At 36.5% G+C, this 17826-nt stretch overlaps 1 protein-coding gene across 1 annotated transcript; it reads right to left on the bottom strand.

Annotated features, from left to right (window-relative positions):
- Nucleotides 1-4330: 4330 nt before the first annotated feature.
- LOC109071378 (max dimerization protein 4) lies at nucleotides 4331-15873 on the bottom strand. The gene is made up of 6 exons (XM_019087834.2): nucleotides 15613-15873; nucleotides 15144-15243; nucleotides 13029-13058; nucleotides 10956-11070; nucleotides 8860-9019; nucleotides 4331-7114 (listed from the first exon to the last, which is right to left on the bottom strand). Exons 1-6 carry the CDS (start codon nucleotides 15674-15676, stop codon nucleotides 6957-6959), a joined length of 627 nt encoding a protein of 208 aa, XP_018943379.1. The 5' UTR covers nucleotides 15677-15873; the 3' UTR covers nucleotides 4331-6956.
- Between the last annotated feature and the right edge of the window lie 1953 nt (nucleotides 15874-17826).

Raw genomic sequence — 17826 nt, 5'->3', positions numbered from 1 at the left:
CACACACACACACACACACACACACACACACACACACACACACACACACACAAAGAAGGTGTGTATGAGAACACTTAGAAACATCTGAATGAATGACTATTTGAATTTACAAGACACCTTCTGATTATTAGTGTGCTAAACCAAATACTTACAGGAAAGAGTCTGGGTTTAAGAGCAACAATTCCATACAGCACTTTCTGTTTAAATAAGAAATAACAACCCGCTTGAGCTTTAAATTGAAGCATGATAATGATCAGCCAAAGCACAAGGATATCTGATGTTACATTTGATCTGCAACACTTTGTACACATAGTACAACCCTTGATGAAAATATTCCCATTACACTTACTGAATGTAACAAAGAGATGAATAAAGCTGAGATTCTTTGAAATAAGAAGTAGTCATTGCCTTATGTGATCATGTTATACTGAATTGAAAGAAGCACTACATCAATAATCAATCATTTTATTACTCAACTGGAACTATACGTGGACAGTGAATTCACAATAAAAAAAATCTTGAAAAATTTATACATCAAAAACTTGTATATACAACATTATTATACATATATACTGTATACACACGGCCGGAGGGTGTACGGTTTGGGGACCACATGATTTCGTCTCTGCTTTTTGCAGTTCAGCGTGCACAGGTACGGTTTGCAGCTGACTGTGAAGCGGCTGGAAACTGTTTGCAGCCGAGTGTGAAGAGGCTGAGATGAGAATCAGCACCTCCAAATCAGAGGCCATGGTTCTCAGCCGGAAAAGGGTGGCTTGTCTCCTTCAGGTTGGTGGAGAGCTCCTGCCTCTAGTGGAGCAGTTCAAGTATCTTGGGGTCTTGTTCACGAGTGAGGGAAGGATGGAGCGGGAGATTGACAGGCGGATAGGTGCAGCTTCTGCAGTGATGCGGTCGATGTACCTGTCTGTCGTGGTAAAGAAGGAGCTGAGCTACAAGGCGAAGCTCTCATCTACATTCCTACTCTCACCTATGGTCATGAGCTGTGGGTCATGACCGAAAGGACAAGATCCCGGATACAGGCGGCCGAAATGAGCTTTCTCCATAGGGTGGCTGGGCGCTCCATTAGAGATATTGTGAGGAGCTCGGTCACTCGAGAGGAGCTCAGAATAGAGTCACTGCTCCTCTACATCGAGAGGAGCCAGCTGAGGTGGCTCGGGCATCTGTTCCGGATGCCTCCTGGACGCCTTCCCGGGGAGGTGTTCCGGGCACGTCCCACCGGGAGGAGGCCCCAGGGAAGACCAAGGACACGCTGGAGGGACTACGTCTCTCGGCTGGCCTGGGAACGCCTCGGTATCCCCCCGGAAGAGCTGGAGGAAGTGTCTAGGGAGAGGGAAGTCTGGGCGTCTCTGCTTAGACTGCTGCCCCCATGATAAGCGGAAGAAGAAGAAAAAGAAGAAGATAACATTTCACAATATCACAGTTTTTTCTGTATTTCTGATCAAATAAATGCAGCCTTGATGAGCAGAAATAGACTTCTTTAAAAAACATTACAAATCTTACTGATCCCAAACATTTGAACGGCAGTGTATATATATATTACTGTTAACCATACACAAAAAGTCATGTGATTTTCATAAAGAAAGAATAAAATAAATAAAGAATAAAAAAGCCAAACAAAACATTTATTTAAAAAAACAAAAAAACAAAAACAAATGTTTGACAGTGTTGTATAATGTATATAATGTATAGAATCCTCCAGGTCTGGCTGTGTATCTACTGTCGGGGGTATTCAGGGAATAATGAAAGCTCACCAACGGCTTTATACCACCAGGCAAATCTCGTTCTCACGTTCACGCCACAGATGTGGGGAAGTCGTGGCCTAATGGTTAGAGAGTTTGACTCCTAACCCTAAGGTTGTGGGTTCGAGTCTTGGACCAGCAATACCACGACTGAGGTGCCCTTGAGCTTATGTAAAAGCATAAAACATTACAGAACGTTATTACCCAGATTGCACAGGTACTTCAACAACTACTGTGTAAAACATCTGATAAACGTCTAAGAAAAAGCTGATTTACACACATTGTAAAACATCTTAAAGACATCTTAGAGACATATTGCAGATGTAAATGCATGTGATAGGCCTAAACTACCAGTATTCCTCCAGTGAAATCTGCACAGATCAAGCAGTGTTTAAACAGCTCTAAACAAATATGTGTTTGGATTTTAATGTGAGAGACAACAGCAGATGCACTTTTTCACTGGAGGAAGTGTTATTATGGATTATAGACTCAATGTATTTGAGTTAAAAACATCTTAATGCTGGATTTGTTTCATCTTTTGTCTTCTCCAGATGTTAACTGATGGACTGGAGTGCTGTGGATTACTTGTGATGTTTTTATCAGCTGTCTGGACTCTCATTCTGACGGCACCCATTCACTGCAGAGCATTCATTGCTGAGACACTGATGCAGTGCTACATTTCTACACATTTGAGAATCTTGGATGGCTTGAGAGTGAGCACATTTTCAGATTATTTCCATTTTTGGGTGAACTATTCTGGAGTAAAAGGTGGAACAACTTGGCCACTCTCCTGTACCATTTTTTTTAAAACCAAGTTTAGTTCATAAATATGCCCCAAACTCCAAAACACTGAAGAAAAAAAAATATTTCACATAGAAATTGCTAGTAAATTTCACAAACAATTACAAAGAAGCAGCAAGCAGCACACTGAATTAAACAGGAAATTTTGAAGTGATTGAAAAGTAAAAAATTACTGACTGACAGTACTGGGCTAGAAAAATTGTGATCTACACTACAATGCTGTATTTTCACAATTACTGTCGCAAATAATGACTCTGTAGAGCCAGTATGTATAAAACATTTTAATTAATTATATTACAATACAAGAATACATAATACCTTAGAGTGTGGGCTCAAACATAGCCAGCACCAGGTAAATATGAGTATGTACACACACACACACATAAAGAACAAAAAACACCTTTACAATATTATACAACATCTGAATGCATATTACTTGTTTTTTAAAAGGACATCTGTTCACAGGTCTCCGGCACAGAACCCTCCCTTTCTCAGTCGTCTCTTCCCGCAAGTTCTTCTCATGCTAAAACGCAAGCGTTCTGTAAGCTACGCCACACGCAGACCTGTCCACAAACTGCTCCGTCAACACAGAACAAATAAAAGCAGGGGACAGGAAAGTGAGCAGAAAATATGGGTCACAAATCTATAGTCATATAAAGATAAAAAATCTGATATTACACCTGATGCCTCACAAAACTGGGAGGGGATAGAAAAATAAAAGTCTGTATCTAATAGAATTTATAAGGCGGGAATCTTTCTCTTTCTCTCTTCTAGTGCTTTTATACAACAAAGGTAAAATCAATTTTTATATAGTTATATATATATATATATTTTGTTCACTCTGGACTGTTTTTCTGTCTTCATCCCATCTACTTTTCCTGCTGCATTGAATTTAAGTATTCTCAATCAAAAAATCTGCAAGTGCCAGCAAACACAAAGTATCATTTGTTCTCTTTTGTTTTAGTTTTTTTTTGTGCTGAGTGATGGAACATACATTTAAGATCCTTGGACACCTGACACTTTCCACTTAATTATATCTGTGCCTGTCTGCTGGCATTCCCTCGTTTTAGTGTTTTAAAGCTTTCAAAAACCCTGCAGCCACCGAACAGCCCTGTCTCTGACACAAAGTATTTCTTTCATCACACTGGAAACTGGCTTTAGCTTGATTTCACGTGTTTGGCATGTGACTTCTTTGATAATCCCAACGAAAGCTACAATCTCGTAGAGATTTGATCAAGTCTCTGAACTCTCAATCAAAGCGTGTTAATGGGAGGTTCTGTGCAAGAGGTTTGTTGATTTAACGAGAAATCACTTGATCAGCACACACTGAAAAAGAATAGTTTTGCTACAACAGTCTGGCATTTCCATAAATGTAAACTCTTCATAAAAATGTAGCTTTAAAAAATATATATATATAAAACAAAACTAAACAGAATAAAACAATAGTATATAAAAAAAATGGAAGCCTGTTTCTGCCACAAAATAAAGACAGAATATTATCATGCCTAAAATAATATATAAAAACTCGCAATTCTATGAAGAAATGTCATTGTTGTGAGACATAAACAACAGAATTGTGAGATAAAAAGACTAAGGTTTAATTTTTTATTACACGGTGGAAACAAAACAAAAAATAAGTTTCACTGAGAATTTTGAGAAAAAAAAATTATAATTCTGAGTTTATACCCACTGGGAAACAAAATCCGAATTGTCAAAAAAAAAAAAAAAAAAAATAATAATAAATATATATATATATATACAGTTAAAATTATTTTTTTATTTTTTTTTTTCTGTGGCAGAAATGGGCTTCCATAATCCTTTAAGTGTTTGCAGAGAATGGAGAGAATAAAAAAAATAAAAATAAAAAAACAAAGTGTTGGTCACAATATGCACCATAATTGTGAAACAGTGCTGCTTTCTAATACAACACCGCACCCCTTTGCAAACACAAGAATCATATTGCTGTCTCTTTGCGTTTATGGGCAGAAGATCAGATACTTAAGCACTCTTTAACACTAAAGAACAGGATCTACTGCTGGGAGACGGTGGGGAGGACTCCAGCTGCCATTAATGATTGATTCCAATGCTCTTCTCCCAAGGTCTTCCACTTCATTGTTTGAAATACAAAACACATCTCAGGCATGAGGATAATAAGAAGACAGCTATTATGAAGATGATAAAAAATGAAAAGAGCCTCAAGGGCGGAGCTGATTAGGTGAGACGAGCTGCCACAGGAGAAGATGACCAGTGTGTTGTTCAGGATGATGCATGTTTTGATGGAGGTCAGAGGTGACTAACCCATGTTTCTCGTCTGAAGGACACAGGACGAGTCTGTTCTGAGGACGGAAGCTGCGGGCGGCTGGCAGGTTGAGCTGGTTTGGAGGGATGAATCAAAGGAACAGGGCTATGACAAGTCAAGGCACAGCATGCCAGAGCTCTCCAAACATTAACCTGGCCTCATTTTCTGTCATTCTCATATACTCTGCGATTTGTCTTTTAAATCAAGGAATATTTAGGAAAATATAATACAAAAGCTACTACAGAAAATATAAACTACACTTTTTTTTCTTTCCTTTTTTCAAATATATATATATATTTTTCTGTTTCTTTTTATTTTGGTCTGGGACTGTCTGTGAAGAGCTGGAACTCCCAGCACTAAGAACTCTCTTCTTTCACACACGGAATATTGCACACTGCACTGCATATATACTGCTGAAGGAGGAAGGCTTCAGAAATGATTGCGAGTAAGTTACACAGGACTAAAAGCATCAGTATAATTTTCTGACAGTACCAACACCTCCACAGAGCTTCTTCTACCCCTACACCTTCACATGCACGGTCGGTCATGCAGTTTTAACTTGTCAGTTTGAGTGCAATACAACTGAAACAAAACAGCTCTGTTCATCTTCTCACGTCTTTCAGGCTTGGGCCAGAATCAGTTCACTGCATCAGAAAGCCGTAGCTTTCCAAGTTTATTGCTACATCATTTACTGCTGATAGTTTTAGATAAAGACTTCTACACTCTGATGCATTTGCACAGCACCGTTTCTTTGCAACAGAGTCAACTTGAATCATCCGTTATAAATGGATATTCTCTTTTCTTTCGCAAAGAAGTAGCCAATTAATGAATCTGAGGTAAATGCTGAAATAAAATCCACTGACTCCTAGAAGTGCCCTGAAGTTCTGTCCTTTTGCTCCCGATCCATTACTCTACTATGGAGTCTATTAGTGTGCATGATGCTACGACTTGCACTTTTTTAGGAACCACACAAGAATCCTATTCAAAACCATAATGCAAAATAAACTGACACACAAGCAAGCTCCATTCACAAACCTAGTGAGCTGCACACCTAGATAGCATCTTGGGTATCACAGACTTACTCCCCACTTTTTTTTTTTCTTTTACATTTGTGTTTACATTAATGCACTGATTTAATCTTTTGATCATATCCGTTTTTTCCTCTTCTGTTTATAATCATATAAGACATGCCTCGTATCTAATATGTGTGTTTACATTCATTCCGGTCCAAATTAGAATAATTATCACTTTGCTGTCAAAAAATACAATTTAATGTTCAGTAAAGAACCTATTTTATTCATTAATATCATGGGACAGGCTTCCGTGCTCCTGAATGTTTGGAGTGGCTCAGAAGAAGCACTGTTGGGGAACGTAACTAATTACGTTACTTAGTTACGGTTTATGGAATGTAATGCATGCGTTACTTTTGTGTTACTTTTTGTCACCTGGGCTGAGCTTCTTTGTTTTTAATAGCAAAAAAACCCTGATTTCTCTCAACATGAGGACAGAAGAGCTGTCAGTCGATACACGGGGAGACTAAGTAACTTGCGTTACTTATTTAAAAAAGTAACTTAGATATTTTCTTGTAAATTTAGAAGTAATGCATAAACACTTTACTAGTTACTTGAAAAAAGTAATCTGATCACGTAACTCAGAACCGAGGTGATATAATGGATCTTTGTGATTACACATGTGCGACGATGTCCGATCTAGGCCAGATGTTAGTTATAAAAAATCTGATTGAAATCTGAAGTGTAAACGCAGCCAAGAAGTACACAGTAAAATCACGTACGCAAGCCTGTTCCTTGTGAGTTAAGATGATGTCTCAGAACGGTTTATGCAGATGACACACTAGGTTTTGGAACAGAGCTACACTTTCTCACTCATACACAGCAGAAGAGACGAGTTAAAACTGCATTACCGCACCACATGTTCTTCCTAAACCACATATTGCTTGTCTGTGTATTTGTGGTGTTGGGGAGGGTTTGATATAAAGCGTTGCAAGAGTTGAGAGTTTTCCGAGGAGTGTAAATCAGCCAGGTGCTTCCTGCCAGCTGTGACGGCTGATGTATATGTTGGGTAGGCGACACCGCTGCGGTCTAGCAGATGTGAGCCTGTAATCTGCAGGAATGTGAACGGTGTCCTCCGTCGCTGGAGCTGCTCTGCAGGCTGTAGTGGTCTTCACCATCGCTAACACTGTGCACACTATCACCCTCACCTGCTGTGAACTCCATCCCCTCTATGTCAACGTCCACTTCTGTACACACACAGAAATTAAAACTCATTAGCAGTGATCTCACGAATGGAGGGATATTCTGTGTTATGATTTCTATGGATGCTCCTCTTGCCATGCTGTCGATTACCACCAGTGCTGGGTAGTAACTGGTTACATGTTATCTGGATTATGTAATCAGATTCCAAAAATGAAGTACTTGAACTTAGATTACATTTTAATATACATTCTTTAAATCATACTAGTTAATTTTTATTGATTATATGATTACATATTATTCATGTAATAGCAGTAAATTATTCATAATTTATTGATTACACTAAATTCTTCTTTTTCATGTATTAAAATGTTTTATTTTCCATTTTTTAAATTCATAAAGTATCACTCAGCGGTTATTTAACCATGCGTTACTTTGACTTTGGAAGGCTTTTGTATTTCAAACACATTAAAATGCACAAATTCACGTTATTTCTTATTTGCATGTAATGCAGGGATTCCCCAACTTTTTTTTTTTTTGTCAGCCGAACCTCTTTCACATGATATATTTATTTATAAGTTCCCCTGAGATGAAGAAGGAGTGCATGCTCACGGTTGCCAGATTGCAAAAAAATAAGCAAAGCACCGGGTAGAAAATTTATTTTTTTAACAGAGAAGCTCAGATTTTTTGGATTTTAACTCTTGATTTCTGGCAACCGCACACATGAAAGCTTGTATGTTAGAGGCATGTACACCAGTCCGAAATTATGTTTTGTCTCCTTTTTTTCGATGAAAATAAAAATAAATTTTGGTATAGTTTGAATTTTTTTTTAAATTGAGAGAACCAGAAATGACCTGTTTAAATTGTAAATGTTTTTAATTATTTGTATTGTATAACTTTCATAAATGTAATTTACTGTGTTTTTGCTGCCTCTTGGCCAGGACTCCCTTGAAAAAGAGGTTTTTAACCTCAATGGGACTTTCCTGGTTAAATAAAGGTTAAAAAAAAACAAAAAAAAAAAATTCATTTTAGTCTCATCTTTTATCTATAACGATATTGGACGTTGATATAGTCACAGTTATTGTTTATTGACCTTGTTGTCGTCTCGTCATAGTCATGCGAAAAAAAGCTTGTCAAGGAACATTTTTCATCCCACTTTTCGTTAACTTAATTAACACTACATATCTGCATCTTCATAGTTCTCTAACGTCGTTTAATCATCACATGACATGCAAACAAATAAAATATTTAATCTTTTTAAGTAAGTGTTTTTATTTTGACTGTTGTTATTTTAAAATGATTCATTTTAATTTTATATCTTTTTACAACATATTTAACTTTTAGCTTTGCATTAAAACCCATTTCTTCGTGAACCCCAGTTTGGGAAACCTTGATATAATGTAACGTTTAATGCATATCATGCTGTTACAAACAACAAATGGAATATATTTTTATTTCTCTTAGTATTTTTATATCATAGATTATCCTATTTAAATCAAAATAAATTTCTAATGTAATGTAACTAACTTCACTTTTTGTCATGTAATTTGGAATCAGTAACAGACTTCATTATATAAGTGATCTACCCAGCACTGGTTGTAAATACAGTAGATAGTTTGGCCTCAGAAGTCTGAACCTCACTGTATATGCAGCGATTAATCACAATTAAATACTCAGTATGTAGATCTGATCTGCAGTCACCTGAGCTCATACAGTCTGTGTAGTATATACACACAGTGTGTGTGCAGCACGTGTAACTCAGTGCTCAGTGAATACTTCAGCTGTGCTGTACCTTGCTCAGAGTCAGTGTAGATGGTGGAGCCCATGCTGTCAGTGCGAATGCGCTCTAAGCCCTGTACAGAGAGCTGCTCCAGGCGCCGTTTGAGGTAGCGGTGTTCTCTCTGCAGTTGCTCCTTCATGTTTAGAGCCTTCCTGTCCTGTTCCTCCAGCTTCTGCAGAGCACATGTTTCCACTGATCAGACCACAGAGACACCACACTGCATGACATGCATCAGCTAACAGTCGACGTGAGCCTGCACAATTTTGTGAGCTGAAAAAGGCAAACAATCTCATTAAAAAAAAAAAAGACAGCTCTATGCTGCATGACAGGAAACCCGGCAGGTCGAGCCGAAACACTGTAACAAACAGGAAAGAAACAAAAGGGTCAGCAGACACATGCTACTGGGTTTTCTTTGTCTCGTCTCTGTCACACACTTGCAGTGACGTTTTGTTGAACACTTTCCTGTGGCAGAGATAAATGAATCAGCGACTTTCAAAAGTGCCTGTGATGAAGGAAAGGAAAACTCTAGTTCTTACAAAAGTTTCAATTAAATGACTTTTAAGATGTCTTGGGTGTAACCTTGAAAACATGTTACTGTACAAAACTTAATCAGTATTTTTTTTTTTTTTGAAAGATCTTGGGATAATTCACCATAAAATGTAAGTCCTGTCATCATTTGCTCAGCCTCCAATTATTCCAAACCTGAACGAGATTCTTTCTTCTGCTGAACACAAGAGAAGATATTTTGAAGAATGTTGGGAAACAAACTGTTCTCGGTAACTCATAACCTTTAATACACTGCCATTCAAAAGTCTGGGATCAGTAAGATGTTTAATGTTTTTTAATGAAGTCTCTTCCGCTTATCAAGGCTGTATTCTTGGATTAAAAATACAGAAAAAAACTGTAATAATCTGAAATATTATTAAAATTTAAAATAACGGTTTTCTATTTTAACATAATTTAAAATTTAATTTATTCCTGTGATCAAAGCTGAATTTTCAGCATCTTAATTTCCACATGATCTTTCAGAAATTATTCTAATATGCTGATTTATTATCAGTGTTGGAAACAGATGTGCTTCTTAAAAAAATGTTTTTGGATCTTTTTTCAGGATTCTTTGATGAATAAGAGGTTAAAAAAGAACAGCATTTATTCCAGGTAGAAATCTTTTCTAACAATGTAAGTCTTTACTATCCCTTTTTATGAATTTAACAGCATCCTTGCTGAATTAAAGTATTAATTTCTTAAAAAAAAAAGAAAACAAACAATTTACTGAGCGGTAGTGTATATTGTTACAAAAAAAATTATATTTTAATTAAATGCTATTCTTATTTACTTCTAATTAAAGTTAAATTAAATACAGTTAAATTAATTAAATATTAAAACAGAAAACCATTATCTTAAATTGTAATAATATTTCACAATATCACAGTTTTTTCTGTATTTCTGATCAAATAAATGCAGCCTTGAGCAGAAGAGTCTTCTTTAAAAATCATAACAAATCTCACTGATCCCAAACGTTTGAACGGCAGTGTTTATTTCAAGTTGTTTTTATTTACTTTTACAAATATCATCATGTTTTTAGGGAGTAGCACTACATATTACACACACAAACTCAGCTCGCCTTATCATAAATGATCTTCTATTTTAAGAGACATCTCTATGATATAATTTCTGTTTTGCTGTCTTCCCTTCGTGTTAATGCATTATTTTTTTATTTTTGGTTGCACTACATAATTTGGCAGATGAGTTGTTTTTAAATACTAGCAAGCATCAAAGCAGTCTCTTTTCCAGAATTTAATTCTTTTAATGAGGACAACTGTATCACCCAAAAATATTAACATGAATCTTAAATCAGAAAATGCTGCAATGATTCACGTACGTGAACATAAACACACATTTCAATGACAAGAAGACTAATTTTAAGCTGGAGTAAATGAGCATCTCAGATCATGTCAATAGCTGTGGGTCATCTGAGAGTGACATAAGCTTCCTGTAGACAGTCCCTGATGAACTTCCTCTCTGACTGTAACTGCTTCGAGCTGCTCTAACCGCTGCACTGCTGTGCAAACAGAGATACTGTCAGAAAGATGCTGATTTGTTCGTACCTTGATGTGCATTTTGGCGCGTTTGAGCAGGCTCAGTGTGGTGTGACGGGTGCTATCAGGACCCAAAGGCACAAGCTGTTTCAGCTGCTCCAGGTACAATCGCAGTTTGGCACGTCTGCAAATAAAGAACAGGCTGGAGTGAAGTATTAGCCTGGGATAAATTTAGATCTTAGAGACTGATTCAGGATGCTGTGGGCTGCCAAAACAAAGCTTGCAGGTCTGATGCGGTGCAGTCGTGACTAGGAAACTAGATTAATGAGATTGTGATCACAGCTGCATGTAAGAGGACTGCTCCTGTGATTATTCAAAATTTTAAAAAAGGGTCCCATTATGCCTTTTTTTTACTATTTCAGCTTTAGTTACTGTATAATGTTGCTATTTGAGCATAAAAACGACACTTAATTTACAGCAAACGGCTCGTTTGGACTACAGCATGCTTCATCTGCATATTGTGACATCACAGTGTAACTCATTTAAATAATCTATTCACAGATGAAACATGGTTATGGTAAGGGGCGTGTCATTTCCAGAACACAACAATCACAGCGCACTGGAGCAGCTAACCAATCAGAGCACAGTTTGTGTTTCAGAAGGAGGGGCTTCTTTGAAAATATCAATCTGATTATGTGTAAGTGCAACTACCTACTAACTATTATTAATAAGCAGCAAACTAGGAGTTTATTGAGGGAAAAGTCTTATTTAATGTGTTCCCTATTCTAAAAAAATGTTACTTGAATCATGTTTTATTATTTCAACATTTGAAGTTGAATAGTTAAAAAAAAAAAAAATGAAATCATGAATTTGAAAAGTTCTGAAAAAAAAAACATAAGACCCAGCCCTAGTTGATACTGACATATATTTGAATTAATTTACCTATGAAAGAGAATTGAGTCGTGGGCTTGTGGTCAGCAGTTTTTTTAATAAACTGCGCACAGGAAGCAGACGATGAAACAGAATGCTCCAATCATAGTATAATCACTGAAGCTGTCGAAATCACATTTTACTGTGGGTCTCGGATGCCTTTCTTTGTCTCACTTGAAAAGGAAAACGCTTATTAAAACATGCACTTGGCAAAGGTGCACTGCGGTCAGTGCTTCATGCAGGAACATACTGGAATTATTATGTGCATAAATTCTTTGACATTCATGATGGGTGCCAACAACTGAGGAAGGGCACTGTAACTTGGAAGACACTTTATACTTCTGATAACCCAGAGTATACAGCAAAGGCAGAGCAAAAAAAAGCTGGACTGGCTTAAAACAAGAGTGGCCCTACAGATCCCAATCCAGCTGAACATCTATATAATAAAACAATCCCCGTGCACCTTGATAAAGCTTGAAAATGTTTGCCAAAAATCAGAGAAGCACGATCTCTTTGTGAGTCAACAATAGACACTGATAGCAGCAACTCCTGCCACAGGTGATCCTAACACGCATGTACTTGAGTGGCAAATGCTGTTATTGAATGCTTGACATAAAAAGCCAAAATCACCAGAAGAAATAAAAAATCCAAACACAGTGGATATGACTGGAGATCATCTCTGCATGGGAGCCTCTGAAATGGGTTCTGAATGTCTGAATTCATATCTGAATGTTTTTATTTTAAAATGCTAATAAGGCAGACAAACCTGAGCATTCAGTGTCATGTGCAAACATAAATTAGAAAACCTTTCAAACAATAATGCTGTGCATCAATCTCCAGCCACAAAATGACTATATTCAGTGTATAGCATGGCCTCTCATACCTTTTATTAATTATAACTTAAAAGCATTAACTAAAAATATGATGCTCCGGGAAATTGCATGACATTAGAATGTTTTCTACTTATAATTTACATTTCAAAATTAAAAAATAAACCATAAACCACCCTTTTCCTGTTTTTCCTAATGGTCCATTCTGCGGAAGGACATGACTGAACATATTTCTCTCAGAGCAGCAGTAATCAATTCCTCAAACTCAAGCATGTGACGAGCAAACTCCAAGATATCAGCACGAGGGAAACAAATCACACACATGAAAACAAGCCCTCTCAAAGGCACTTCTTAATGTCGGGTATACCAGGTAGATTCTTACCTGTGTTTTTCCAGCTCATTGTGTGATGACCTGAACAGGGAATAAAGAAAAGCATAGATGAGTTCAGCTAATAATAATAATAATAATAATAATAATAATAATAATAATAATAAATTAAGAAGAAGAACACTGACTCTTTACTTTAAAAGTACAAAAAAATAAAAAATAAATACACTGACTCTTTACTAAAAATATAAATAAAAGGGCAGAAGTGATCAATGAACTGTCACAGGATGTTTTTCTAATGAGAGTGATGCTTTTATAATCTATAATATAATTAATGAATTAATGGTGATTCATATAAACATTCATCACGTTATGCCATATCAGCATCAAAGGCTATATTCATGGAAAAAAATATATTTAAAATAATTTAATAACATTACTTCAATTAATTGCATACAATTATTTAACAATATTATTTTCAGAAAAAAATTATTAAAATATTTTCCCACTTATTTAAAAATGTCTATTAATGTACTTTCTGGATAAAAAAAAAAGATTCCTAATATAATTTAAAACAAGATACTCCAAAAATAAATAAATAAAATGTTTTACAGTAAGAGAAGATGCAATAAAGGCAATTTTCAAAAAAAATACATGGGTAGGTCTTGAATTAATGGTGATGTTCTTCATGTAATGTTCCAAAAGGAACCTCAAAGGGCTGCATTTGTCTGTTAGCACTACACATGCACTCTTGTTTGCCACTTGGTCAACATGTTACTCATTGTGAATGAACAAAAATGTCCCCATTTATCCCCAAATATAAATATTCAACAAATTATGACTGAACCTAAAAATGTGCAATGTCAAATATAATGCAGTTTCACTTGGAACAAATGCATGAATTAATGAATGTATGCTCCCTGGCCCCTTCACACACCACATGCTGTTCTGTTTTGAATTCTAGACTGCACACAAAACACAATAATTTTGCATTGCCTTACTGTGTCTGCTAGGCTGATATCACTGTAAGTAAAGCACAACAAGCACTCAGCGACGCAGAGGAAATTCAGCATGCTATAACGCATTGCTATTTTAGTCCAGGGTATGAATGCTGGCCTGCACGATGGCACTTTCCTCCAAACAAAAACAAACAAAACACAAGGACTGTAATGCATGCAAGATAAAAAATAATATATGGGTCACTGCATCAGTTGTTGTTTGTTGTATGCCGAAGCTGCAGCGTGCAGATTCTGCGCCACTAGCGTCATCATTCGGGACTGCAAAAATAAAGATGCCACATTTCCCTTATAATGCATGATGAAATTGCCGCACATGATAGTTAAAAGTACAGGTAAGTTTTGGTAAAAAAAAAAAAAAAAAAAGAAAGAAAAGACAAGAAAAGAAAAGAAGTAAAAGAAAAACATCACAGCTTTTCTAGAAAGTCCTAATTCCATAGATTTCCTTTTTTCAGTGCTTTCTATGCATACGTGGGGGAAGGGCTGCACACTAGGCTCCTGCTGTTTTGCTTTGACATTGCAAGGAAAGGAGGCTAATGCAGCAAAACAGATCCAGGGGTCAATGCTCTCCAGCAGCTGACTTGCATCTATTCACACCACACCCAACAGTGAGAGTTTAACCACACCTAAACTGCACTAGACGCATGCATACTGTCGATGACATGTACATGTGTCACATCAATGCTTACACAAGTCAGCAATAAGTTCAAGTGTGGCAAGCACATTCATTCTACAGTTACTGTTTGTATGCAAGAATGCATGACCCAAACAAAAAAAAAGCTTGACAAAATTTATGCATGCAAACTTTAGTCTTGAAATATAACATTCTAGCGTATTTTCATTCATGTTCCCAAGACACTTCACGGGCCTGTGTGATAAATGCTTAAAATGTAGCTACCAGTCGTTGCCAGTCGTCTGTAAACAAGAAAAAGTTCTCGGTCAATGAATAGTGTGGTGCTTCTACGAGAAAGTGTCTGCGCTGAAGGGAGATGACAGAAGTGGAAAAGAGAAAGCAGCAGAGAGTTAACGCTGTACGCGTGGCAATATTTATACACAGCCAAGCCCAACAACAAAAATGGCGAATGCATGAAGAATACACATCATTTGAATGTATTCATCCATTAATATTGCAGTGTCACTGTATTGCATTTACCTATTGTTGTGGGGTTTTCTCGAAATGGAAGAGGATTTCGTTTTCTTTCCGGAAAAGTCGCTATCGAAGGGCAAAACAGACGCGTAGCCGTGTTCAGCTTCTAGTGAGAAAGATAACAAAACCAGCATTAAATCCAGACGCAGATGGGAATGTTAGAAAGTTAGGCACTTGATATGTTTTCAGATTTGACCAGTTATGCTTCTATCAGCTTACTGTACAGCAAGCAAACACCCCGGAAAATGAAACGAAGTCACATTGCATTTCATATGCACGTAAGCCATTGATCTCTGATTATTGAACATTTATAGACTCGATAACTATGATGCCATCGTCCCTTTGGGCTTGTATTAAATGCACTTGCTCAGCAGGCAGGTTTATAAGTGACATTAGACCAGTGCAACAACAATATAGAAATGACAAAGAATATGTTTTTATGGGTTGAGCACACAAACATCATTAGGCTGTATACCTCTGTCTCTTCTTTCCAAATACTCTGCTGCCTCAAGGAGAAGAAGAAGAGAATTAAGTTCCATCCTGATGTAGGCTATTTACAGAAATTAAAAAAAAAACGTATGGTGCACTGTTAAAACAAAGGGAGCAAACAAAACTAAACAAATAAACAAAAAAAGTGATGACGCTCGATGTGAACAGTTCTATTCTGAGTCGTAGAGACTCTCAACAAAAATGAATGCAGAGCAGACTGCACGTAAACTAAAATCTGGAGCGCGAGCGATGGCTTCTTCGTCCAATCACACAACAGAAAAGTATGAAAGGCGGGAGCTAGAAACATTTGTATCCAATCAAAGACTCCAAAGAGAGAAGTTCACAGGAAAGATGTTGACACATTGCGAAATGTCACATGATTGGTCAGTCAGTGATAGTAACAATGTTGCAGCCATGCCCTAGCAACAGTACGTGTGACTCAACCCCTAAATCTCTCATTGGTCTGACGAACACTGTACGAGCTGCTGATTGGACGACGGGGATGGTGGGCGTGTCTTCTTGTAAACGCGTTCGCTGAACTAGTGACAAAGTCGCATCTGGAAGAAGTCAGCAAAAGGAAATGTTCTTGAGAGTCAGGTTTCTGATCGTTTACTGAGCTACAATCTCATTACAATCCTACTGCAACTCACTTATTGACGTTTAAAAAGCAAGGTGTTGATTAGTTCACATGTATCATTAATTTTGCTGACACTCACTGATAGAAAAGACGTCCAGGGCGCGGTCCACTGTGACGTGATGCTCATCCTGGTGCTCTTTGGTTTTCAAAGTGGCTACTTTTTAGAGCGTCAAAACAAGAATTTTAAAAATAATGTAAATTATTTAAATTATTATATTAAATTATTTGCAATAGCTGGAAGCTTTATAACTATAATGTAACTTCATGACAGGTATACATGTTATAAAAACTTTTGCTGATGATGATGGCTATCACATGCCATTCTTGATTTTTTTTTCTTTTCTTGTGAGAACTTGGTGTTCTTGTAAACAATTCAGCAGAATTTGAAAAACGAGTGTTCAGAATCAAATGTTTGTTTGTTAACTTAATTATTTAACCAGTTTTTGATTTTTTTTTTAAATAAAAGATCAGTTCAATAAAAAAAAATATATATTATTTAAAATATTTTTTTCTGATTTTGTAAGTGTGAAATATTAGTATTTTGTGTGTATATTTATATAGAAAAAAATACAAAAAAATGTTATTTTAATTATTTGCATATATAACTGGAAATGCAATAGCTATAACTTAAGTCCATGACAGGTATAAATATTTTGCTGAGAAAATTTTGCTGATGATGATGGCTATCACATGTCATTCTTGATTTTTTTTTTTTTTCTTGCAAGAACTTGGTGTTCTTGTTAACAATTCAGCAGAATTTGAAAAACAAGTGTTCAAAACCAAATGTTTGTTTGCATGTCACAAAAAACTCTCAAGGCAGTTAACATGAGTCTGCAGAACACGCATGTTAACTTAATATTATTATTTTGTCATTAAAAGATCAGTTTACCCAAAAATTAAAATTCTGTCCCTTAAGGTCAGCTAGGGTTAGGGTTAGAGAAAGCTTCAGTGATTAAAGATTTTAAAAGAGCTATACTAGTAAAATTTCATCTTCTGTGAACATATAATGACAGATTTTTTATTTTGTTTTAACCGGCCTACTCCTTCTAACAATATATATGTTTAGTGCAGAAAGAGCTGGGGTGTTATCATCATCATAAATCAGAGAGAAGGGACTGTAAACGTTACTTTTGTAGACTGGGAACTGAGAGAGGGGGAAACAACAAGAAGAATGAGACAGAAAGTAGAAATCGCTGACCTCCGCTCACTCTATGGACAAAAAACAAAAAAAAAACACAGCTGTTTGTAATTGGTAAGTCGACTGCTGACCTACATTCTGCTTGAGATTCTGAACTCAGCCGAGGAGAGACGAGAGAGGGAAAAGAAGAAAACACAGAGGGGAAGAAAGATGAGCACTCACGTGAAATATGAGAATTATTTGTCTGATTTTCATTAATGAAAAATTATCTTAAAACAGCTTTATGTGATATACTATGCATTTAGAAAACAAACAAATAAATCCACTTAAGTGATTACTTACAGTAGCTATCTAAATGGAGACATTACATAGACTTCTTTTTTATCACTGATTATCCTAAACCATAGTGGCCTTCCAACCGTACT

Source organism: Cyprinus carpio, chromosome A1, assembly GCF_018340385.1.
Source record: "Cyprinus carpio isolate SPL01 chromosome A1, ASM1834038v1, whole genome shotgun sequence".
Classification (NCBI taxonomy): Eukaryota; Metazoa; Chordata; class Actinopteri; order Cypriniformes; family Cyprinidae; genus Cyprinus; species Cyprinus carpio.
Note: the sequence above shows the minus strand (reverse complement) of the source record. Positions and strands in the feature narration are given on the sequence as shown.